At 47.0% G+C, this 26,857-nt stretch overlaps 1 protein-coding gene across 22 annotated transcripts in view; it reads right to left on the reverse strand.

Annotated features, from left to right (window-relative positions):
• The window catches only part of LOC309605235 (RNA-binding protein 14), a 50,662-nt gene extending 29,453 nt beyond the window's left edge, over positions 1-21,209 (reverse strand). For 3 of the 22 annotated variants that reach the window (XM_082340821.1, XM_082340819.1, XM_082340820.1), the window contains exons 1-2: positions 21,003-21,193; positions 3,902-4,325 (exon numbers count right to left, since the gene is read on the reverse strand). In XM_082340821.1, the coding sequence (XP_082196947.1) occupies positions 3,902-4,325; positions 21,003-21,053 (475 nt within the window). In that variant the 5' untranslated portion in view covers positions 21,054-21,193. The other 19 variants (XM_082340834.1, XM_082340822.1, XR_014231303.1 and 16 more) reach the window with 19 other exon arrangements.
• Positions 21,210-26,857: the final 5,648 nt, after the last annotated feature.

Consider the following 26,857-nt stretch of genomic DNA (forward strand, 5'->3'; position numbering starts at 1 on the left):
CAGCCTAACTAGAGCCTTTAGGCTGCAGGAGTGACGGCAAAACCAGAACAAGGGACACCCCACCGCTCTCACCTCAAGCTTTAAAAGGCTGAATACCGCGCCCGATCCGCATACTGCTCCCGCTCATACCGGGCCATGTCGTACAGGGAATTCCGCGCGGCCGCCGAAGCTTGGGACAACTCACTCTCATGCCCGTAACCGTAGCCCTCTCCAACAGTGGGGACTGGGCCGCGACGCAGGGGGCTCCGATCGCGCCCGTAATATGAAGTGGAAGCTGCAGTAACAGCAGCAGCGGCTGCTGCAGCAGCAGCAGCTGTAGCAGCAGCAGCTCCTGAAGTCGGCAACAGGTGTCTATCGTAGGGATCGAGAGAGGTGGAGGTGAGGTGACTGGCCATGGCTGTGTTCTGGACTTGTGGCAGCTGGGACAGGGTCTGCTCTGCGTAATTATACGCAGAGGCAGCTGCAGCAGCCACTGCCTCATAGGACCGGGCAGCACGGCAGCGCTTGTAGTAGGCATCGAGCGCTCCGTACGCGTTGTTGTAATACAATGAATCCCCATAGCTCATGGCGTAAGGTGTACGCACTGCTCCATATTGCTCATTATATTGCTCGGTAAAGTCTGCCACTCGGCCCGAACGATCTACCGGACACTCTTTGGACCAGTGCCCCTCTTTCCCGCACCGATAGCAGCCGCTCTGGTCTCCCATCCCGGGCGCAGTCCTAAGCCGGCTGGTGGACAACTGCACGTGCATTCGTTTGCCTTGAAGAAACAGACGCAAGAAGGGTTGCTATCACTCTTAGTCATAGCCCCAGCCCCTACCCCAGACACTGGTCATAGCAATGGCTTTACCTAGACAACTCTAATGCAGGATTCATCGCCATTTTAAAGATTTTTTTTTTTTAAAAGGTCCAGTATAAATTCAGTATAATGACCTGATTTCAAGCAAAGATCAATTAAATGAAGAAATGTTTCACCTCTAACACCAGTTTAATGCTTAAGAAAGAAACTACGCTCGCTCAAAAATAGGCATTTCATCCTTTGCCAAGTAACTGTGGACAAAAACTACTCTGAACAGTGGCCCAATGTCAAAAGAAACCACAATAATAGTGCTCCACAACATTCTGACACCTCCAATCTTCACTATTCAGACTCCTGAATTCAGTACGCAGGAGAATGCAAAGGCAAGTCACCCACACCACCCCAAAATCAAACAGAATAGAGTAGGACTCTAAAGTTACCATTGATAGTAATCCAGACTTGATCCGTGGCTGAGTGCAGTAGGCAAGTTTCAAGACTTTTGGGAAAAACACTCATGAATGGGGGAAGAGGGGTGAAATACGAGTTGAAGGACTGCCTTCCCCCTAAACTGGGTCCTTTAAATTGTTAGTTCTGATATTCATTCTAACAGGGATTCTTTACAATATTTAGTGACCCCTTATAACAGGCGGTCAAACAAAACAGGGCAGGCAGTTCACAAGATGCCTGAATTTTCAGAAAGAGTATTATGAAAAATGTGGAAGAAAAGGGGGGATGAAAAAAGTGGAGAATGACCAATAATGTTAGTGTATCAAACTGTTCATGTTCGCAAGATTAAAGTACTTTTCCTCCTTTAGAGATCTAAGATCCTAAGAACATGCACTTCATACTAGTTTTTGCTGAAAATTACAATTTGTATTCTGGAAATGAAAAAGTTTAAGTTTTAAACCTTTTCACAGAAGCAGTTTCCACCTAACATGATCTACCATTTTAATAGTAAGCAAAACTCCTGCAAAACCTTTCCAATATAAATGGCTATCATGCACCCAAGCATGCAGATGGCGAAGAAGTGAATGCTTAAAACCAGGGGAGTTAACAGATAGGTCATCTACTCAACTAACATTATAGAAAATGGTAAATATACAATTTCACCTACAAAATTAAAGTTAGGTTCTAGAAGACTAAAAAAGGGAAAAGGGAAGGACCAAAACATCAAAAAAAAGTCCCGGTTTAAACATTTTATCTGATAAGTGTAGGTTGCCAGTTAAAAGCTAAGATGTGCAATTAAGTACTTAAGTGCTTTAAGTGCTAACCCGTGTCCCTCGCATTTGTCCAAGTGGCCACTCTGGCACCTAACAAAACCAGAGAAAGTAAGGGCAACCAAGGAACCAACCATGTCCCTTCAAGACATAAAGGTCATTAATAAATGTCCTGACCTAAAGATTTGCCAGAAAAAATTCCAAAGTCAGAAAAAGAAGCTAAGTCTTTAAAAATATCTAAAATGGATGTTCCTTAAATGGGTGAACAATAAAAATATCCCCAACACTGAGAAACTGAAAGGGAAAAAGACCACCATAATAAATACCGCTACTCTATATACACATAGAACTGTACTAGACAGTGCTAAGGAGAATGACTAATAGTAAGGAAAACAGAGCAAAAATAACTAAACATCAAAGAGCCTAGAGTTCAGATACCAAGAGTTATGCTCTAAGTATGATGTGTCCTGTATCAGTTCACAATATCCTTCCCTCCCTTACACGTGTTAACTGTTACAAGGAGAAACCACCACCTCTTCTATGACTTGGTTAAAGTGTAGAAGAGTATCCAAAAATTAGATATCATAAACCCTCCACCAGAGCAGCCTTTGCTCCCAATTAAGTTGACACAAAATAATTCTCAACTTACCAATTAAAAAAGGAAAACCAGACCTGAGAGACCTGTGACATTTTTCTTTAATAACGCACAGCAATACCCATGACACAGGGCACCATTAACTTGGGGGAAATGATGATCAGACTTCCAGGTCTAAGAAGGTCCAATTTAAGTAAACATCAAAGAGAGCTGAAATGACTCTTAACAAGAGGAGTGCTCAGGAGAAGCAGCAGCCACTACCTTGTTCCGGCTGAAAAAAGTTGGAATATAGATTAAAAATGTTAACAAGGAGTTGTGGGAATACTCCATAATTTAGAAGTAGTTACACTGAAGGGGAAAGGCTCTTTTCTGGCTTTGACACTGGGAACCCAAAGTGGGTGGACGAAGAATAAGAGTTAGCAACTCACCATGGTTACCACCCCCTCCACAACTGCCACCCTTGCCACAGGAGCTTAGATCTTAAACCAAGAAAATAAAATGTCTATCCACAGCATCACTCATGCTGCCTTCCAGGCACACTATTAATCTGGTCAAGGCTCCAAGGTTAACACCCATCTAAACGCTCTATACACCAAGGATGTTAGAGCTCACTCCTCAAACCAGTGAAACGGCTTTGCCGTTATCGCCCCCCAAATCCCAGTACCTTCTCCTCAGAAACTCCTGAAATTAGCCTTCAGTTCTAGAGTGTCCTCGTCCTCCAAACCGAACCTCTTGGTGCAAGCATAACAGAAAAGCAGTAAGAGCTATAGCAATTTAAAAACACTAGTTCTCTAAAGACCTGTTTAACGACAAATTATATTTACTGAGAAGCCATGAATTGGGATGAGGTGGGGGAGCTTCACAGATATTTTGCTCCTAAACATGTGGCTTAAGCCAGCTTTTGCCAGGTCCTTCCACATACAAAATAACACATGGGGTGCTGAGGCAATAAATTTCAGAGTGAAACACTGTTAGGTGCTGTACTACCCCCGCCCCAAAAAAGACAAAACAACTGAAAAAATCTTCAGAGAAAAGGATTTCTGCACTAATAGGCAAAAAAGCCTAGGAGTTCCAAACTAAAACCAAGTGGTTTTTCTCCCAGACTTGATTTGCCTAAGGTAACGCCTCTAAATCCCATGCATTCTCCATTTAAGCCCATCACCCACACACAATCCTCACCATCAGCCATCCAACAGCTGTATCTCTATCTCTATCCCAGACCCCTCCTATCCAGCCTATTTTCTACACAAAACCTTGTGTTCAGCCCTCTTCCCAAAGAGGGTGGTTCACCTTGAAACTCTGTGTTGTCAAGGCCCCTGATGGCCTCCACTGCATCCTCTGCCCGCTCCATGTGTACAAAGGCATAATCTTTCACGATGTCACATTCAATGACCGGACCATACTCCTCAAACTTGGCCCGAAGCTCCTTGTTGGTACAAGTAGGACTGATGTTGCCTACATGCAACTTTGTGGATGTTTTGCTCTTATTCTTGCTGGCTTCCACGTTGATGTTCACCCCGTGCAGCTTGTAGTGGTGCAGGTTGCGTATGGCATCCTCGGCCGCCGTCTTGTCCTCTATGTGCACAAAGCCGTAGTTCTTAATGATGTCACACTCCAGCACCTTCCCATATTGCTCGAAGAGTGAGCGGATCTCCTGCTCTGTGGCCTCCCGGGGCAGGTTTCCAATGAACAGCTTCACCATCTCGGACACAGTCTGGGAGAGAAAAAATGAAATTTCTAACAAAAGACCTCAGGCCCACGTCAGTTAAAAAAAAAAAAAAAAAAAAAAAAATCAATGCTGCCATCTCCTTTGAGTCTGGCAAATATTTCCATTTTCCCCCCTCTCAGACGCCCCACACGCACACCCCCAGATAATAATCAAAGGGAAGTGGGAATAAGGAGGCCCGCTACAATTCCAGCTACAGAACCTACAGAAAGGAGAAAGCATCTGTGATACAGATCCTTAGCAGACACAGACAAAGGATTTGGTAAGAGCTGAATAGTTTTAAACGGGAACGCAAATGAAAGCGGGGCATAAATGCAGCCCTGGGGGTACTGGGCTTTCTACCTACTAAATAGACGGCAAATTTCCTGGAGGTCCGGTTAGGACTCCACGCTTTCACTGCTGAGGGCCCGGGTTCAATCCCTGGTCGGGGAACTAAGATTCCGCAAGCCACGCGGCGGCTCCGTCGCCAAAAACAAAAAAAGACAGAAAACAAAGGTCTAACTACTTGGCTGACCGAACTGACTGAAATTATGAATTGGCTCTTCTTCTCGTAACCGAAGAATTAGCCATTTCCTGAAAAAAGGACCTTATAATAGCTACGTTTTAGGGTTTCCTTTGGAAGCAGTGAACCCGTGACTTAAGCTGGATAGCGAGGCGTTCGGAGAGTACAGAAGTGCTGGAGCGGGGAACGCCTCTCTCGGGGTGCCGTCCTACGAGCTCCTGGAGAACTGGAGAAATGCATGGTCGGAGAAGGGGCCTTGAACCTCATCGGCCAGACGAGTGTCTTGGGGCTTGAAAAATTCTCGAAACGGGGTTGTAATTCCTAAGTCTAAGGGAAGCGCGGTTATCTCGGTAAAAGCCTCGACGCAGTTAAGCCGAGCAAAGTCGGGTAGAGGGCAAGGTGGGGAGAAAGCAAGGTATTCTCGGGGGAGGTCGTGGGGGAAGGGCTGCTTGAGGCTTACCGCGCAACGCCGAGCACCGAGGTCGGCTCTCAGTGACGGGTGCGGAGGCCAGGACCACCCTACAATACCCCTAAAGCCCAAGTCGTGAGATTTAACAGGGCAAAAAAAAAAGACAGTGAAGGGGCTCGGAGTCTCTCACCCGCACGAAAAGCAGCAGGGGCTCTTCCTCGCGGCACGGACGCTTCTGACAAAACGCTAAAATGGCGGCGGCTGCAGCAGTGACTCTGGGTAGAGAGGGGGAGGTGAACCTACCACCGGATTGGCCGTTCAATAAAATAAAAGGCAGGCGTTCCCGTAGATCCTCTTCCTGATTGGTTACCACGAACGCCAATTACCTGAGGCCTGGAAGAGGTGGAAACGTCAGTAACCCCAAAGAGTTTATACGAAAGCCAATGAGCACCTCTCTCGACAAACTGAGGTCACTGATTGGATGGAAGGTCGGCGTGAGGGAGGAACTACCAACGTGGGCTTCGCTGGCGGGGTTCCGCCCGCCATTAGGCGGAGCGAGGTAGGGATCCGGTGTGGTGGTGTTCAGCTTCATGGCGCCAACTTTGTTAAGCTTCCACATTTCGCCACTCCACGTGCGCTCCATTTTGCCTTCTACTCCACACTTCTCCCTCTAATGTCCCAAACGCCATCCCCCTCGCAGCCAGGGTGCTGCGGGCGGTAGCTTACGCAGACCCAGAAGCCAGGTAAGAAAAACAGCAAAGCTTCCCACCTGAAGAAACCAACCTCCTCCTTTGGCCAAGAATCCGCACTGCCGCCCTGGGAGTCCCGGAGCTACCCCCCCATTGAAACTACTTTCATAGGTGGTGAAAGGAACTCTGAAAACGGTTAATGGGCTCAGCTTCAATTAGGGTATAAAGGCCCCGACGTCGGCTCGGTTGAGGGCTGCATTACTCAGGAAGCGCCGAAGAGACAAGTTCCTTCGAGGAACCAGCCTCCCGGGGTCCAAGATGAAGAAAAGGCTTCTCTGTGTGACCGTGGAGATTGCGCATACACCCCCACCCCGCCCTGATAAAAAACTAGAGCAGCAAAGTTTTTTGTTTTATTTTATTGGGCGCCATCAGCCAGAGCTGTTAAGTTTAAACTCCTAGAACCGACCTTAGAGGGAAGAGCCTAAGTCACAACCAGCTATAAGCAAAATACAATCAAAACAGCATTCTCCAGAGGGTCCGGCTTCCCTCATCACATTTTTTTATCATCCTTTGGCTTCTTCACATAATCCCATAATTCACTGAACAACCCTTCTGCAAGGCAGCTTTTGAAGAGGGAATTTTAAAAGGGGGATGGAAGAACTTAAAACATGATAAAAGCAGTGAGGAAAGGGATCATCAGGAGTGAAGATGACAAAAGCAGAACATACTACCGTTCAAAGCAGCCCCCCCAAAAGGGGTGGGGATCATAAAGAGAAAGGTGAAGTCAAAGTTATGGAAATAGATTTTAAAACCTGACGTGACTCAGAAATCAAACGGTGGGTAATTGGTCAAGAATTTATTCTAGGGTGGGAAAACGTAGGAATCTAAAAATGTCAAAATGTCACATTTACAAATGTAGTGGTCACTAATCTTGGTCCGTTTTCATTGTGGATCCTGATGCTGACACTGCGGCTCTGAATAAAGGCCAAAGGATCAGTGATGAAGAAAACCAACTGCATGTTAGCTCCAAGTGTGCCCTCTGGAGGGGCCCTGCATCATCGGGAGGTGGTCACAACTCCATGTGCGCAGAGAAACACATCTGGTATAGAAATCCTTTCAGCTCCTTTGTTTGATCTTCCAAAATTTCTGTCCTAATAGCCTTGGAGATAAAACTTTCTTCCAAAATACCAAAGCATATGAGATCAGCTTACTCTATGAAACTAGGAATCTCTCCAAGTCCAAAGGGGAAAAACTGGGAATAGAAATCTTCTCGGGATAACAGTTCAGGCCAGTTTGCAGACCACCACCCACACCCACCCCCTGATCTAATTATATTCTTGATTTACCTTCTGAAAGCCCTCTAGGTCCAGTTATATTTGTTTCATTTTGCAAGCTCACCCAACTGAGTAAACCACATTAAATCATTCCCCTGCTTTTTAAATTAAAACCCATGGCAACTGGAAAAGTTTCAATTCACACTACCCAATCTGGTTGTTGCCAGAATCTCCCAATCTCTGTAACAATTCTCCTACCCCCATCCCTAACACACCCCACCCCAACTATGCTCCAGCACACTGGCCCCTTTGTCCCAAGCTCATTCAGACTGAAATGTTCTTTCTCCAGGTCCTTCGCTGGCCACCCCACCTAAACACAGCCCCCCACTCCAACGCTACACCTTGGAACTCTATCCCATGACTCCATGTTGTTTTTCCAAATACTTACCACCACTTGAAATCCTATTTGTTCATTCATTTTCTGACTCCCTCCCACCCACTGCCCCCAGCAAATACTTGTTCTACAGGGGCAAGGACCTTTTCTTGTTGTCTACTATTATCCTGTGTTAAAATTGCCCCTGGCACATGGTAAGCACTCAAATATTTGTTGACTAACTTAACAAATAGATAACGCATGAACTAAATTCTTCATAACCAAGAGGAGAGAAATGACTTTGGATTTGCAGTGTCAGCTTAAGAACGTGGACACTAAAAAAAAAAAAAAAAAAAAAAGAACATGGACACTTAGTACTAAAAACAAGCCCTTTTGCTCTTATCACCTAGTATACTTTCCAGTCTCCCTCAAACATAAAAAGCCCAAAAGCCAGGGGTAACTTATGCTACAGCTTCTGATCACCAGGATTACGTTTGACAAATGCTGCAAAATGAAGCTTTAGGTAGGGAGATTTGTAGCTCCAGTGTCTCCATACTGATGTTCATTTTCCCAACTGTATTTTACCAAAATACTTAAAAATTAAGCGTTTTTAAGTTAAGGATATCTGGTCCAAATCCTCTACCTTACCACGCCAACTACAGAGAATCGGATGTTTTAAAAGCACCTTGTCTGGAACACTGCAAATGGCCACTCTGGTGATTCTTCTGATCAGGTTAACAAGCCTCTAAATTAAAAGATAAAGCAACTTGTCCAAAGTCATCTAGCCTTTCTCTCAGACCCAAGCATAAATATGTTCTGGCTCCACATCTTGAAGAGATGAAAGAGGCTGGAGCCTGGACTCTTGAAAGGGAAATGAGAAACAAATCCAAATTCAGGGGGAAACACTGTTGTCTGTGTAGACCACTCAAATGTGAACAAGCAATCTATTTGTTTCACACTCTTAGGAATGTATACAACTTATATACCTAATAACTCTGGCTCCTAATCCAGAAATGAGTTACTGGTATAATAAGGGCTCAAATTAAAAACCAGTAATCTCCAGGGATGTTCAGAGGGAGCCACTAGGCCAGTCAGCAAGCTTCCTAAGCCTCCAATCCCACTTCCAGCTACACACTCTTAAGCCTCCCCTTAATGTCTGTGCAGGTCCCCTACTCCATACCTTTCTTCTCCATACCTAGGAGAATCTGACCCCCAGGACACAAGTGTTGTCTGACACTGGAGGTGGCCAAAACTGGTATGGTCCAGTGGCCTACATCACACCTAGGTACCACTCATTACAGAAATTCCCCTCCTTCACTGTTACTCATACTTGCTGTACTCACACCTACACCCAAAGTCCTTTGCTCAGCTGTGTGCTCCCCTACGCAATCCCAATCTCCCCAGAATGTTCTAACTCCTTATTTCCGAGATGGCTAGCATTTAATGAGCAGTGACTATATATGAGGCTCTACACTTGCTACATGTTATTTGCTCCAACAGTCCTGGATGGTTCAAAATGGCTGGTTCAATTCCTTGATCCACGACTTTCTAGCCATGTGATCTTCAGAAGTTACTTAACCTACAGCCTCAATTTCCAAAATAGGTTTAAAAGTACCTAGTACATTTGAGTTGCAATAAAGGTAAAATGAAATATATGAAAAGCACTTTTAACAATGCTTAGCATGTGTTCAATAGATGTTAACTATTTTCCCTACCTTATAGATGAAAAAACTTAGGTAGAATTCCTGACGTGTTCAAGATCACCCAGATAAGCGGCAGAACCGGGATTCAAACTCGGGAAGCCTGATTTTAGAGCCAGCACCCTCAGTAGTTCTCTGTGCCAAGTCAGTTTTCAAATCAAACAAATCCCATCTCCACAGTTTTCTCTAGTGGGGCTGCCCCATCCTCTCCTTCCTTACCTGTCACTTCCCTAGCATTGCTCATTAACTGTAACTAGTTCATCGAGGTAGGTCCTGCCCCCTCCCCCTGGACTATCGATTTCCCTAGGTCAGCCCAAGGGCTCAGCTACCTGAACACTGTATTTCCAGCACTACAGACACGCAATATTTCTAGTGATTTACAGCTAGACTTGAAATCATTTATTAATAACTTGTTCTTCCTGGAAAACTAGATTCTACCCTTTATGATCTTTTTAAAGGTTCCTATAGAATTTAGGTGAATAAGAATTTTCCACCTATCATATCCATCTTATCTTCTTTATTACCCAAACTCCTATTACATTACATACTAGTCCATTAATCTAGGAAATTAATTTTCATTATGACCTTAGTCATCCCACATTATAGTCAACTGACTTGGCTTGATAGGATAAAACGACTGCAGAACCAACAGTCTGCGCACAGACTCTGGCAGAGCTTAACTGATGGGCAGGACTAGAAAGGCAGCCTACCCATGGAGGCTGACCACTCAGTGATAGTCCCGTTACCTCCAGTACAAGGGATGGGGCCCCAGGCCTACCCCAGACAGAATATGAAACAAGGTCCAAACCGCAGAAGAGAAGAGGCTGAAGAGGGGAGAAGCCTTTACATAGTCTTGTTCCAGGAATAAACCATCTAAAGCTTCTCCAATGAAGGTCAAGTTATAGAGGCGACAGATCAGAAGAGCAAAGATCTGAAGGACACTGGGAGCGCATATTCCCACCCACCTCTCCCAAAACACACATTAAATGTCTATCCTCCCATTCATTCAACCCAACCGTCTCCAAGTTGTAGGACCCTGGAAATCAGAAATCCACAAAAAACAAAGTATGAAGAGTGGGCTATAGGATTAACAGGTGGCATAATTTAAAGAGGGAGGGAATTTTAAAACAATCTGCAAGAAAGAAGAAAATGACAAATGATTTAGCTTTAGCTCCTTCTAGCTTAAATGAGAAGCCTGGCAGCAGAGGCCACAAGAGCATCAGGACCTAAAGATAATAAGCAGAGTGATCATCTAGGCCAGGTCACTCTGAAGAACTTGGGCTGCAATAAAGAAATATCAGCACTGGCCCCGAGAGCACATTAGGCTATTTTTCATAGGAACCATGGGATTGGGACAGCGGCAGAACCCTCACTGGAGAGAAAGATGACAGAAAGCCACTGACAAAGAAAGAAGTAATTACAAATACACAGGCCACAATCACAGCACTACAATTAACCAACCCTTGATTTTCCGGGGAAATAACCAGAGCTAAGCCTGTTAGCTTGGCCCTGAGATTACCCCACCCTCACTGCAGAAAAGTGACAAAAAAACCTATCAAATTTCCCCTCCTCCCAGTCCTGCAAACAAATGAAAAGGAGCAGCAAAGCACCTGAAGGCAAAGAAGTGAGCAGAAAGAAAAGCAAGGAGGCGGCTATGGCCTCAGTATCCCTGAGATTACCCCCAGTTTGCATCCACAAATAGGAGCTCACAGTTAAACAAAGACCATATACTTTTGCCCACTGGGCAGAGGGAAGAGAACACCTGGGGCAAACTACTCTGTCACAGGGAAGTTCACAAGAAACCAGTGAAGGAAGCAGAAGAGAACCCACCTGAACTCCATTTGACTGACACCCCCCCCCCAAAATCACCTTGCCCCAACAGACTCCCAAATCAAATTTCTAAAGCCCCCTTTCCCAAAGGAATGTCAGTCAGTTTCCTGTCACCACCCTACCCAACCAGTCTTTCATTCACCCATCATAGAGCCCAAGCCTCTGTCTTGTCCATGGCTGGAATTGTCTTATTTTGTGCTCAGGTCCTCTGAACCCCTAGTCCCAGAATGAAAGTATAAACAATCAATTCCTCAGCGTATCGCAGCATCCCTATTTGGTTATGCTTGCACCTCACCCCCTTCCCGGAGTCTATCATAACACTTTCAAATATAAACCCAACAAGAAAGGGAATTTGAGTCTCAGGTGACTATGATGACAGGGGTTGGCAGGACGCAGGAAGGACGCTCTGTGCTGTTGTTCGACATGCGAAATACCAGGTCTACAGCCAGAATCCCCCATACCGGCTTCCAACTGTCCCAACCACAGGGCATTACCAGACAGTGACATGACCCCCACACCCCAACTACTGGCTCCTTCCCAGGTCCCAGCCCCAGTACTCACTGGAGCCCACTGCCTGGAAGACCTACTAGCCTCATAAGCACCAAAGCCACCCATTCCCCACTTCTCACCTGAGAAGCCAAACCCCAGAACCACCCTGCTGGAGCCCAGGTTTTTCCTGAACTGGAGACAAGTCAAGGAAAATAGCCAAGCACAGGCGAGGAAAATGGGCAGTAAATTTACTGCATTTTGGTGTGATTAACTCAAGCTGAAGCAACCTGGGCCGGACTCTCCAGTCCTAAAGATGGCAGACTAGCAGAACGACGATGGGTTAAATCCCTCTGGCAGCAGGGAAATCATTCTAATTCCTACATTCAAACCCCTTTCCTCATCTGCCCTGGGTTCTCTGGCCACCCTCCCTTTAGTTGTCATGTCCTCCTGGATGTCAAATTGGCTTCTCTGAAACTGAGTGCAATCAAGACAATGACAACCAGGTTTCCAAACTGCAAATCGCCCCAAGTTTTATTTGTAGTCCATACAAAAGGGAAAAAAAATTAAGGTTTTCTAACACCACCTACTTGGGGAGATGGGGAAGTGGACCGTGCCGCACAGCATCAGCTAGAACATCAGGGGTCAGTAGGGATCTGGACATATACCAACCAACTGTCCCAACAGGAACTCAGTCTCAACACAGTCTATAGAGGGACAAAGTCAGGGCCCCCTGGACAACTGGCACAGCTTGGCGCATAGGAAATGGTCAAGCTAACCCTTTCCTGGCCTCCCTCACATCTAAAAAGAAAAAGGCGCCGCCGACCTCAGCTGCAGGTTGCTTCCCCATCCAGACGACCTTAAATATCGCGCACAAAAATAAAAGGGAGCCAGGAAAAAAATAAAAACATAAAAGAAATTCCCATCCTGGGGAGACGGGAGGCAGGGGAGAGGGGAACCGCAGATCTAGAGCCAGTAGCAAGATTTGCTGCTGAGGCGAAGGAATAAAGTAGGTTACTGCCGAACACTCAAAAGGATCGTCTCCTGGGGAAGGCCCACATGGTAGAGGGGATGAAAAACCGCAAACAGGAGAGGTATGGGCCAGTGGTTATAACCTGCGTCTGCACCCTACCCCACCTCTCCTCTCCTTCCCTCCCTGTGGAGCCCTGTCCCAGGATGGCCCTACATGCGGCGCTGGTAGCCAGAGTGCATCTGAGCTGCCCGCAGGTAATCATTATAGGAGCCCGAATAGCGTGCGTAATCGGAATGGGCATCGGGCAGGCGACGGTAATCCAGCGAGGACTTTGTCGGCGAGCGGCGGAACGAAAGCTGCGACTCTGATAAACGGCGGTAATCAGAGAGCTCGGCTAAACGCCGGTCGGAACCATACCTAGTCGAGAGAAGAAGACAGTTGGTGAATGAGACAATTGAGGGGAGGGCTCCAGGTGGGCACGGGGGAGATGCCAATGGGGATAGGGAGGGTGTAATCAGATTGGTCTCCAACAAACAAGATTTTGTCAGAAGGCTCAACACCCTATCCAGGGCAAGAAATCAAGCCTGGTCCAACTCAGTGGGAAACCAAGCCCACCACTGAAGACCTCCCCTTCTGAACTGGCCAAGGTGGATTCTGGTCCGCATTCCCAAACCACAAACAAACTACCCCACCCTTGGGCCCTGCAGAGAAAGACCTTGGTTGTTTACCAACAGAACGGCGGACGAAAGCAAGGTCCCCAACTTCCCAAAGAGTGGACGCACCACATACACCCTGCCTTCAGCCAGTGACTGCCAAAGGGACTACTCTTTCAAACCCACCCCCACCAAAGGCCAGGACAACCACGTAACAGGCTTAAGGATCCTTCAGACAGTGGGAAAGACTATGGGCCACAATCTTGCAGGCAGCAGCTCCAATAGCACTTGGGCCAGCCTTGACAGGTGACACTTTTCCCAGCCTGACTAGCTGGTACCACCCCAGTCTGAGCACTATGCTCCACTTGAACCCTGGTGACCAGGGAAGTTCACAGACATCACCCCCCTCAGCTTCTGGACATCCCACAGGAGTAGAGAAGACCAAGGGAGGGGCCGATGGCTCCAGTTTCCCTCCCATGCCAACCTCAGCCCCTTGCCCTGAGCCCCAGCTGGGGGCAGAGGCGGGGGGGCATACAGTACCTTTTCGACATGGCGACAGCCTTTTTGTACGGATCGTCGTAGCTGGCCCGGGGTGGGGAGAGGCGCGTACGCTCATAGGGCGGCGGGGTGCTGTTGGCGTTGGCAACGGCCCCCTGGGACATGGACAGGTAGGCTGCAGACGGCTGACCTGCCCCATCGTAGGCATTGCCCGGCTGGCCACGGTAGGAGGCAGCAGCCTGAGGATGCTGCTGTGCAGCATAGGAAGCAGCCAATGAGGCTGACGACTGAGTGCGGTAAGGAGCTGCCAGGGTGGCAGAAGGTTGGGCCCCGTAAGCAGCTGCAGCACCATAGGAGCCAGTGGCCGCAGCAGCTGACTGAGCCCCATACGAGCCTGAAAGGCCCATTGATGCTTGAGCCCCGTAACTATTCAGCTGGGTCTGAACAACTGGCTGGGCCCCATAGGAGCCAGCCATTGGGGTAGCGGCTTGCGCAGCATACGCAGCTGGCTGGCTAGCATAAGCAGCAGCTGTAGCTGGTTGCGCCACATAGGCAGCAGGTTGGGAAGAATAGGAAGCAGCCTGTTGTGCAGCGTATGGGGCAGACTGGGCATTATAAGAGGCCGAAGGCTGGGCACTGTAAGAAGCTGCCTGGGCCCCATAAGCTAGTGAAGAGGCTGCAGACTGGGCCCCATAGGAGGCTGCCTGGGCCCCATAGGAGCCTAGGGAGGAAGCTGCTCCCTGGGTGTTGTAGGAGGAGGCAGCCGCACGAACCCCATAGGAAGAGGCAGCCTGCGCCCCATAAGAGGATGGCTGGTTACCATAGGAGGCAAGGGAGGAGCCCTGAGCCCCATAGGAGTTGAGCGAAGAAGCCGCAGCTGGCTGACCCCCATAGGAGGAGAGGGCCGAGGCCGAGGGCTGGGCTCCACCATATGGACCAAGCGAGGAAGCTGCGGCAGACTGGGAGCTAGGACTAGCCAGCTGGCCCCTGTATGGGGCCCCAAGGGAAACAGAGGGCTGAGCGCGGTAAGAGGCTGCCTGGGCTGTCATGGGCTGAGTCCGATAACCGACACCCAAAGAGGCAGAAGGCTGGGCCCTGTAGGCAGCGCCCAGTGACACTGAGGGCTGGGCCCGGTAGGTGGCTGGCTGGGCCGTCAGAGGAGCCACATACGAGGCTCGGGGAGGTGAACGGCGCAGGGGGCTGCGGTCGCGACCAAAGAAGGGTGGTGTAGGCTGACGGGCTTGCCCATCAAAGCCACCAGTGCTGTTGCCAAAAGCCTGCTGGTAGTCGAAGGTGGCAGAGAAGCCACCAGTTCCGGGGAATGCCGTATCCCCAGCCCCTGGTTTCTTGGTCTTGTCCCCAGACTGGATAGCCAGGCCAGGCCCCTTCTTCTGACCCTTGGTTGAGAGTTCCACGTTGATGCGCTTGCCCTTCACTTCTTTGCCGTTGAGCTGCGCGATGGCGGCTTTGGCATCTGCTTCCTTCTCCATGTGAACAAACGCGTAGTCTGATAAAGCAGCAGACAGAGGGTTAGCAATTAGGGGGGCAGGGCATGCTACCTGATGGGTCCCAAACTGGACACACCAACAGCACCCAGCTGTTGCCAGCTACCTCCAGGCCTCCAAACCCTCCTCTCCAGGAGTAGGTCATAAAATGTGGCTCCCATATAACAAAGCTTCTGACTGTCACAAGCAGGCAGCTTTGTCTATGGCTTTCTTCCCATTCTCCCCGTTCCCCCTGCCACCTCACCCAACTTCCTGGTGAGAGAAGAAAGAGCAAAGATGAACAGCAACACAGGATAAAAATCTTCACATCTCCTGTAAGTATAAACGAGCAGACAAAAAGCAGAAAGCATTCCTGGATCACTCAATTACTCAGTATTGTCTATCCCAAGATCACCAAACACTACTGTTCACCTTTGAGGCTTAACTCTCAAACACTGGAAATGACCACTTATGTCTTGGAATGACCCGTGTCTCAGCCCAGGGTCCAATTAAGGCAGGAGAGCTACACTGCGATGCACAGTCCATGAAATTCCTCCAGTATGATCTCCCCTTTTCCCACAGTACTTCCCTGTTTTCAAAGCACTTCCATGCACAGGACCTCATTTGGGCCTCACAACAATCCCAGGAGGCAGGCAGAGCAAAGGATCATTATCCCATTTTACAGGTGGGCAAACACACTCAGAGAATTTATATGGCTTGCCGCAAAACCATGTGTCAGACCCAGGAACAGAATCCCAGCTCTCCATGCCTCTTCACTACACCAGTCTACCCCGAGAAGTCAACGTGTAAGGCAGGATTGTGTATTAAGACTAGACATTTAAGCTGAGAAGGGGAGAAGCTGGACCCCACGTAAGCCAATAAGATGTGGGAATGGAAACTGAGCCTCCTGGCTGAGTTCAGGCTCAAGGCACACACACACGCCCCCCACCCCCAGGCTACATTACATCAGAGGTTACTCATCAAGAGACAGAAGTATTCCTTACCCCTTGGGCTTCTGTTCACAGAAAAGATTTGGTTTCTCAGCTTCATAGCAAGAAGCTGCAATTACCACAGCTAGCAGGCTCTGCTAAGCAGGTTACCCCTCAGGTCCTCATTCAGTCCTAAATGAGCTGTGGTAGGAAAGCCTCTAAGACAGGATGTTGATCTCAAAGTCCTACTCATCTACCATACAGAACAAGAAAACTTTAGGAAAGGAAGTAATAGGAAGAAATTCTTGTTCACATCCAAATTCACAAACCACAATGGTGCAAGCAGAATCTGAAGAACAATGAAAAAGGTCATGCTGGTGTTAAGTAAGGCCATGCACTTAACCCCATCTGAACCTGTGGCTACTTTTAAAGTCCAAGCACCAGGACCCCATCTCTCTCACATCACTTTAGGAAATGAATTACCTAGATGAAATTACTAAGGTTCCATTCTTGATAAGAAATCCTTTTAAATGGCCTCTAAACAAGTGTCCTAATTTCTAGAAACTTTCATATTGGGATGCCCTCTCTAGCTGTTCCTATAAAGCAAGCCATTTTCCTGGATGTACGGCAATGCCACCAATGTGACTCTCATACAAATAAGAATAAAAATAATCAACAGGTAGAAGTCAGAAGTGCGGTATAGCAAAAGGAATCCTGGGGCTAGGCGCTAAAATGCCTCAGCTGAAGATCCAGTTCACTGACTTGCTGTAAGTTCTTACGGAACTTACAATTTATTTCTCCATCTGACAATCTGTCCTACCCACCTCAGAGTTAGAAGATTCAAATGAGATAAAAATGCCTTGTAGAAAGGCCGCGATAGTGAGAGGCCTGCACACCGCGATGAAGAGTGGCCCCCGCTTGCCACAACTAGAGAAAGCCCTCGCACAGAAACGAACACCCAACACAGCCATAAATAAATAAATAAATAAATAAATTTTTTAAATGCCTTGTAAAGTATAAATAGCTATATAATGATAAAAATCATGATAATCATTCAAGCCTAGGAATAACCACAGGCTTTGTTCCCTACAGATATGATCTTTCATCTCTAATAAAACACAAGAGATACAGTATCATCTGTAAATGCAAATTTGGAACTAGTCAGAGACGATAAAGGAAAAAAATGAAGTATCATAACTGTGTCTTCACACCCCTATGGCCAGAACCTGATTCTTCATCTACCAATTGCAAAAAGCGAAAAGTGTTCCTTTCGGCCTAGCCACAGGGCACCAGAACTGTCCTCTCATCTCTCACCTCCAGTTTGGGTACAGTGAGCTAAAAATCAATGCTGGTGGTCCCAGATCTCGTTAAAAGCAAAGGCTGAGCTGACCCTACCACCAGAAGAATGCAATGGCCAGCAGAAAGCAAGAGTGTAGGCAGATTAAAGGGAATTAAAAAAAAAACTTTCAGGCACTATGAGGGAATATTAAGGAACCATACTACATTCCTGGTTAACTTATCCACAAATTCCTAGGACTGGAATAAGCTAGGAAAAAACACCCAACAAAAACTTTCAGTGGGTTTACAAGAGCAATAGGACGTCACGTTATCTACTCCCTACGCCCTACTTGGCTGGGTTTTATTAAGAGACCAACTTGTGAAACTTGAAAATTGAGATTTCATGTGTACAATTCAATTGACCACACAGGATAAGCTATATAGCTGATAAAAAGAAAACCATCAGATACAATTATATCCAATTTATATCAGAGAGTTTCTAAGCCTGATACTGGAGGGAAGTGCGAATAAGTTGTCCAGCTGACTCCATCACATGAGGGCTAACTAATCCTTATCACAGTGAGCAGCTAAACCCAGACCTAGCCCTACCGAAGATGCCCGGGAACCTAACTACTCCTAGGACAATAAAGAAAAACCAAAGATCTAGCAAACTCCAGGGACCCACCTGCCTAGAGAGGTAGTTCAGGGAAACAGTGACCCCCGAAGGAAATCCATCGCATTTAAAGAGACTAGCAGGCAATGATTTACAGAGCTATCCTAATGGTCTGGTGACATCACAATTCCTCCAGTACCAAAGTTAAGAGAATCCAGAAAAATGAGTTTTCCTTTTCTCAGAAGAGTAAAAAATTCTAATTTGAAACTACAGAGCTGTATGTAGGAGGAAAGAATGGCCACCCACAACAAAGGAAAGGAAACAGTTTCCTATTCTGCCTTTCAGACTTCTCATGAAATCTAAATGGTTCCTAAAGCTGTCAGCAACTCTCAGACTTCATCCTTGAACACCCAACAGAATGTAGCTGTGGAGAGTGGTTACAATCTGCTGTTGCTATGGAAATTTTTACTCTACAAATCATATCTAAGCTCCTGGAACCAAGCAACTACGTTATTCCCCCTGTGAAATAAAACGGAACTGGCTGTCCTGTGCAGTGCCAAGCTTCTGTGCTTTTCAAAAACCTGACAACCAACACAAGATGACTCAGTCAAGTGCCCATTCCCAGACCAAGAAATAAGTAAGCTATTTATAGAACCAGAGCCAGTCTCTTCTACTACATTCCCAACTTAAAAACTTCATTTTCCTTCACTCCAAATAGAAAGGCATCAGTGGAGAATATGATCCTCAAATCTTTACCACAGTCCCTTACATCAAAGTATTATCAGGCACTCTCTTACATATCAGCATAACTACAAACAACAACTAACCACCACTCCCTAAGGAAGTCAGTGCATCTCTGCCAATCAAATGTTCGCAAAGGGACAAAATGCGCAAAACTTTCACTCTAACTTTCACAAGAAAACAGCCAGGAGTTCTAAAAACCACATGCAGTTACACACTTCACCCCACCCCCCCACTGTCACTTGGTGTCAGTCCCAAGCAAATTCAGGCAAATTTTTAGCTTTCTCTACCAACCCAAAGGAGGCTTCTCGACCAATGAGTTCCATAGAGACTGTCCCCTCAGATGCAAGTTTCTAGACTCCCAATCTAGTAGCCACCCTGTCTAAGAACCACACCAAAAAATGTAATAGGTCAATCAAACACAGAACTCTCATAATGAGTCATATACATTTCCTGGCCAGGCCCCAATCTGATGCCCTTCCCACTCTTTCACTCTAAATAAAAGCAAAAATTCATGCACCATACAGCCTGCCTCATCAGAGCACCCAGCAGGAAAGCCTGATTCCAGATAGTCATGAATTTGCATAGCCTGAGTTGAGGAAAACAAAATGCAGTATTAACGCAGAAGAAGGAATTACTCCTAGTGGTGGAGACTGCAACCCTCACACTTCCCCCAGTTACGGAAAGGATAAGGAATGATCCAAACGATGTATCTTGGTGGAAATGAATAAGCACCTGCTCCCAAATTTATTTACTATCCTCAAAACTTCTCACACAGGGTATGAGCAGCTATGAATCCAACACCAGGAGCAAGGGATCAGATACTCACTCCCAGGTTGCGTCCCTGAAGACAGCAAGGCAAAGTTAACTCTGATCTGTTCCCAAGTGGAACAGAAACTGGCCACATACACAAGGGCTATACCTCCAAATCTTGCCAACAAAAAAGAAAAAGAGCTTAGGGATAAGAACCCAGACTATGGAAAAAGTCAACTAAGTCCCAAAAAGGAGGTCAGGCCTAAATTATGGTGATATATTCTTCTCGAAGGCAAAGTAGGGATCTACCCTGACAATTAGACTACTCAAGCAAAGATGACTATTAAGTCCCCACGTCCCGCTCAGAGTGTGCCCCCTTGCAAAATCACCAAGTTTCTAAAAGGATACTGCCCTAGGGCACCGCCTTGACCAGTTAGTTGCTCAGAAGAGGCCGTTTCATAAAACAAGCCTTCGTCCACATGCGAAAAGTCGGGGTTTCTAGTTTATAGATGTAAAATCGATCCCAAAGGGAAAAAAAAAGTTTGAGGGAGTTGGAAAGCACAGAATTGCCACGCCTAACAATACTGAAAGGCCAAAGTGGTTAGGAAGGGGCCCCTCCTGTACCCACGAGTAACTATACCCATCAGCAGACCCACGCCACACAATACTAAAAGATCCCAGCCCAAGAAACTTCCAAGGGCCCCGTTACCTTCCGCTCGGGAGCATTCATCGAGAGGGAACACGACGGTGGCCTTGGGGGGGGGGGTGGGGTTCAGCCCCCACCTTTTCCCTTTTCCCTTGCTCTGACAGACTTCTGGAGAGGAAGTGGGGAAGTGGCGAAATCTTCCCCGCTCCATGATCCGGCTTGTGCCCGTCACTTCCCAATTTCCGCTCGGTGCCAGGCCCAGGAGCCCAGTGGAAGGCGCGCCCCCGGTACCCTCCCAAGTCTCTCAGGCGCGTCCCCGGCCCCGTAGCTCGGCTCACAGTGGCCGCCGCACCCACCCAGAGCCGCTTCCTCCCACTTGGTTAATGGTGCCTGGACCGCACGGGAGGAGGGTGGCTCTACCCAACGCGCCCCCAACACCTCCGGCCTCACTCCCGCGGACTTCCCCCCGCCCCCACCGCCAACCGCGCAGTGACCGACCCCCGGGAAAGGGGCGTGGCTAACAAGCAGAGTGCCCCGAGCGCGCCCGCGCCCGCGCGCCCGCCTCCACATTACCTTTCACCACGTCACACTCGATGACGCGTCCGCGGCGCTCGAAGAGGCTGCGCAATTCCTGGCTCGTGCACGCAGCCGATACATTGCCCACGAATATCTTCCAAGTGTTAAGAGGCCGTGGGCGCGACATCTCCACCACGAGCGCGCGCCCCGGCCGCAGCTCGTGGCCATGCAGGGCCTCGATGGCGCGCAGCGCGCCCGCGTTCTCGCGCATGTGCACGAAGGCGAACTGTTTCATGACGGCGCAGCTCATGACCGTACCGTAGGGCGCAAAGAGAGCTGCCAGCTCCTCCGGCGTCGTATCCGCCCCATCGACGTTTCCCACGAATATCTTCATTTTTCCGCCGCAGCCGCCTTCCCGGAGAGCCTGGACCTCTCCTCCAGCGACAGGCGAAACGTCTGACCCGCCGGCAGTCCTCCCCAGGAATGGCTGGCGACCGAGAACCCCGCCGCGCAGGCGCTCTGACCTAGCCAATCGGAGCCCGGAGCCCGCGTGCCCTGCAGCCAATCAGAGAGGCTGAGAGAAAATGCACTCAGGCGCAGCCAATCCCAGAGGGCCTGGAGCCCGCTCGTTAGCGGAGGGGGTGGGAGAGGGACAACTGCGCGCGACCAACCGCCACTGCCCGGGGGAGGGGGAAGAAGGGCTGGAGAGGGGGATCCGCGTGCGAGGAGTGCAGTGGCTGCTGAGAGGCCTAGTCAGTGAGGCGGCCTCTGGCCTGGGTGGGGCCGGGATCGGCGGGCCCCAAGAAAAAACTTTGTTCAGTCGGAAGTCAGAGCCCCTCCCATTCTGGCAACCTAGGCCAAACCCGCGCCTAGAGGTGGCGGCGAGTGTCCACGGGAAGGCCCGGCCTGGCGGGAGAAAACAGGACAGACGCCTTCCTTCAGCAAACGACTTCCAGGACTGCCGCCTGTGGTCTGAGGGGACCCTGAGAGGCATCTGCCCTGGAGAAACCCTCGTGCCATTAATTTATTCTTTGGAAACACATTCCCTGAGGTTGCTGAGGTCCTGGCAGACGCTGGAGACGCTGAAAAATCAATAAGAGCCCGCCTCTCCCTTTTATGGACTTTGCAAACGAGGAATGAAATATATATCTCTGGTGTATGTTTGAAATTTTCCACAGTAGAAAGTTTAATAAAATAGGAAATTAAGTCAAAAGAACGGTCCTTGAGAGGGTAAAAATTGAGCCTTTAAATAAAGGAGGAAAAACCTCAAAACTGATGGTTGTACGTATGTAAATAAAAAGATTTCGCATGGCAGAAGACGTCAAAAACAAGAACATGTGACAAGTTCAGGGAAATGTTTGCTTACAAGTTCATTCTACAAATTTTGAGAACCTACCCTGTGGGGCAGGACCAAGGATAAAGCAGTGAACAAAAAGTTACAAAAATCCCGACCTTGGAGCTTATATCATGGTGGGGAGAGACAGATAATAACAAGTAAAACATGTAGCCTGCTAGGTAGTGATAAAGACTTGAAGTAACTGAGGGAGCAGACAAGCCATCCTCTGGGGGGAATCATTCCAGCGTGAAAGTACATGTCAGGAAGTCCTGGGGCGGGAGCATGTCTGTCCAAGGAATCACAAGCTAGTATGGCTGGAGGGGGAAACAGAGTGAATAATAGAGCATAAGGATGGGGAGGAGGTGTAGCACCTTGTGGGCCACTGAAGTAATTTTGGCTTTCACTCTTAGTGAGGCCGGAAGTCTAGAGAGCAGAGGGGTTCATCTGATATGACTTATCTTTCATAGTTTTATAAGTATCATTCTGGCTGCTATTGAAATGGGTAAAAACAAAGAGAAAACAGTCATTTGCTCAGAACAATTATCACTATGGCAAAAATCCAGGAGAGAGGGACTTCCCTGGAGGTCCAGTGGTTAGGACTCTGCACTTCCCCTGCAGCGGGGTTGGGTTCAATCTCTGGTTGGGAAACTAAGAACCCTTATGCAGGGAGGGAGGGAGATGCAAGAGGGAAGAGATATGGGAACATATTGTATATGTATAACTGATTCACTTTGTTATAAAGCAGAAGCTAACACACCATTGTAAGGCAATTATACTTCAATAAAGATGTTAAAAAAAAAAAAAAAAAAACACTTATGCAGCACGGCCAAAAAAAAATCCAGGAAAGAGACGATGGTGACATGGATCAGGGTGGCTGCAGTAGAATTCAGGGGAAGTGCTCAGATTTGGATATAGTAGTTTGAAGGTAGAGCCAACAGAATGTGCGATCAGATGTGAGTTGTGAGAAAAGTCAAAGATGACGCCAGGTAAATGGAAACATGGAGTTGCCATTTATTGAGATAGGGAATATTGTGGATGACCAGGACATAATAAGTTGTTTTTTTGTTTTTTTGGGTTTTTGTTTGTTTTTGTTTTTGGCCATGCATCGCCACTTGTGGGATCTTAGCTCCCCGACCAGGGATCAAACCCAGGGCCACAGAAGTGAAAGCATGGAGTCCTAACCACTGGACTGCCAGGGAGTTCCCTGGACATAATAAGTTTGAGATTCCTCTAAGTCATCAAGTGGAGATACCAATGGGCAATTAGATATGTGTCTGGAGTTCAGGGCAGAGGTCTGGGCTGAAGATACAAATTTGTGAGTCTAAAGAGTTAATATCTATACTGTACAAAGAACTCCTACAAATTGATAGGAAAAAAAGATGAGATAAATATGCCAAGGATGCTAACTGGTAATTTTATAGGAAAAGAAGTACAAATAGCCAATAAACAAGAAACTTCATTGCTAGTCAGGGAAATGCAATTTCCTGAGAAAATGAGAATGTTTTCGCTCCTCAGATGTGCAAAAAAAATCAAAAGATTTATATCTGTTGGTGGTAAGGGTGTGAGGAAATTACACTCACAGATTGTATCTATGAACTACATATGTAGTGTGAACTCTACATCCTTCTTGGTAAGTATTCTGCCAATATCAAAACTTTAAATGTAGTGAGCTGGGATTTCCCTGGTGGCGCAGTGGTTAAGAATCCACCTGCCAATGCAGGGGAGATGGGTTTGATCCCTGGTCTGAGAAGATCCCACATGCCATGGAGCAACTAAGCCCGTGAGCCACAGCAAGAGAAGCCAGCACAATGAGAAGCCCCTGCACCACAACAAAGAGTAGGCCCCTCTTGCCATAACTAGAGAAAGCCCGCACGCAGCAATGAAGACCCAACGCAGCCAAAAAATAATAAATAAATAAATAAATTTAGTGAGCCTTTAACATAGTAATCCTGCTTTGGAAATCTAGCCTACAGAAAACTCATCAATAAGGATATTGGTATAAATTTCTTTATTGTAGCATTGTTTGTAGTAGCAAGCAGTGGAAGCAACCTGAATGTCCATAAATAAGGAAATACTGACTTATGATGGAATATTATGTTGCTATTAAAAATAGGTCAGGGGACTTCCCTGGCGGTCCAGTGGTTAAGACTCTGCACTTCCACTGCAGGGGGCACAGGTTCCATCCCTGGTCAGGGAACTAAGATCCCACATGCCCCGAGGCCAAAAAAAAAAAAAAAAAAAAACCTCTAAAAATAAAAATAGGTCAGAATCTATTGGCATGGAAGGATGACCATAATTTAAGAGGGAAAAAATGTAATTATATAACATTACATCTTTCTAAGCTGTAGGTGAAAAAACCCTCAATATAATACACATACATTTTTTCAGCAAAGAAAAATAATATCGGTTACCTCAATGGGATGAGATGGGGGTTAATTTTTTTATGCTTTTCTGTATCATTAGACTTTCAACAATGAGCATCTAATTCTTTTATAATTTAAAAAAGTACACTATAAGGAGGAAAAGAGGGGCACCATTTTGATACCACTCTGATATATTCACAAATCCAAACTGCTGGCACTATTCTCAGAGCAGGGTATCAGCAGGCCTCTGGACACCCAGGGCACATAGTCTTTTAAAAGGATTCGTGGTGGCAGTTCCATGTTTGTTACAAAAAATCCTGGGTTTAGAGTCAGAACACTGCAATAGAAATATAATGTGAAACCCATATGTGCTTTTAGTTTTTCTGGTATCCACTTTAAAATATAAAAAGAAACAGGTAAAATTAACTTTAACAATATATCTTATTTAACCCAATATTTCTAAAAAAATATTCTTTCTTCATGTTATCAATATAAAAATTCTTGATAAGATATTTTACATTCTTTTCCTTCAACTAAGTCTTTGAAATACATTGTGTATTGTACACTTACAGCACATCTCAATTTGGACGGGCCACATTTCAAGTGTTCAGTATGTAGCCACATGTGGCCAGTGGCTGCCATCTTAGCTAGTGCAGGTTTAGCCCTCTTCTTGAAATGGCCTTTAGATCCTGAAGAGACATCCTTTGGAAAAGCAAAACTTCAACGTTGGGGATACATGTGATTTTTTAAAATAGCCCTATATTTTTCAGAGCCAAGTGTGAGGAATGAGGATTAGCAGGAAGATCAAGCTCAGAAATATCCATCAACAAATAGTCTCAGAGCTGCCGAGGATTCCTCAGGATGAGCCAGGCCAGTCCAGGCTGACCCAAACCCTTTAAAGGTCAGAGACTCAGAGTATCCATTAAGGCTGCATCAAAAATACTTCGTTGTTTATAAATAAAATAATAAATAGATAAAACAAATTAGGTTCTGATTATAAACACATTTTTCACCTACAAGGACATCTCAGTTAATTATATTAACAAACCAAAAATTTCTTGGTTTAGTTGGTGACTGTATTAGGCCAAAGATATCAGTTCCTAATCCCTAGAACCTGTAAGTATTACCATATTTAGAAAAAGGGTCTTTGCAGATGTGATGAATTTAAGGATCTTGAGATGGGGAGATTATCCTCGATTACTTGATTAGGCCCTAAATGCAAGTACCTGTATCCTCATAAGAGGGAGACAGAGGGAGACTTGGCACAAATACACAGAAGGAGAAGGTGATGGGAAGACAGAGGGGGGAGAGTTTTAAAGATGCTGGCCTTGAAAGTCGGAGCGATTGGCCGCAAGCCAAGGAATGCCAGCAGTCATCAGAAGCTGGAAGAGGCAAGGAATGGCCAGGATTTTTCCCTAGAGCCTCCAGAGAAACTGTGGCCCTGCTGACACCTTGATTTCAGCCCAGTAGTACTAATTTTCAACTTCTGGCTTCCAGAACTGTAAGAGAATAATGATCTCTTTTAAGCCACCCAGTTTTTGGTAATTTGTTACAGCAGATACGGGAAACAAATAGAGTTGTAAATTTTTGAAATTCCCCTAATTTAATTCATTAGAAGGGGATTTTTTTTTTTAATGGCAGTATTGTTTTTATTTATTTATTTATTTATTTATTTACGCTGTGTTGTGTCTTCGTTGCTATGCACGGGCTTTCTCTCTAGTTGTGGCGAGCGGGGGCTACCCTTCGTCGCGGTGCGTGAGCTTCTCATTGCAGTGGCTTCTCTTGTTGCAGAGCACGGGCTCTAGGCGTGTGGGCTTCAGTAGTTGTGGCACGCGGGCTCAGTAGTTGTGACGCACAGGCTTAGCTGCTCCGTAGCATGTGGGATCTTCCCGGACCAGGGCTCGAACCCGTGTCTCCTGCATTGGCAGGCGGATTCTTAACCACTGTGCCACCAGGGAAGTCCCTTTTTTTTTTTTTTAATTTATTTTTATTTATGGCTGTGTTGGGTCTTCGTTTCTGTGCGACGGCTTTCTCTAGTTGTGGCAAGCGGGGGCCACTCTTCATCGCGGTGCGCGGGCCTCTCACTATCGCGGCCTCTCTTGTTGCAGAGCACAGGCTCCAGACGCGCAGGCTCAGTAATTGTGGCTCACGGACCCAGTTGCTCCGTGGCATGTGGGATCTTCCCAGACCAGGGCTCGAACCCGTGTCCCCTGCATTGGCAGGCAGCTTCTCAACCACTGCGCCACCAGGGAAGCCCTAAATTGTTTTTTTAACAACACAAATGAAGATATTTTCACAGCATGGACTCATAGTATCTTGTTCCGAACTTTTCCCCTTTCGACCCCCTTCCTTCCTGCTCTCCACCCTGTCCTATGTAAGGGTGTGAAAAGCGGAGGCTTGGGGCTGTGGTAGCAGTCACCCTGCAACCAAAATGGGAGGGGGGTGCTAAGAGAAACATACTGGTCAGGGTGACA

The sequence above is a fragment of the Balaenoptera borealis genome (assembly GCF_965194805.1).
Source record: "Balaenoptera borealis genome assembly, chromosome: 11".
Classification (NCBI taxonomy): domain Eukaryota; kingdom Metazoa; phylum Chordata; class Mammalia; order Artiodactyla; family Balaenopteridae; genus Balaenoptera; species Balaenoptera borealis.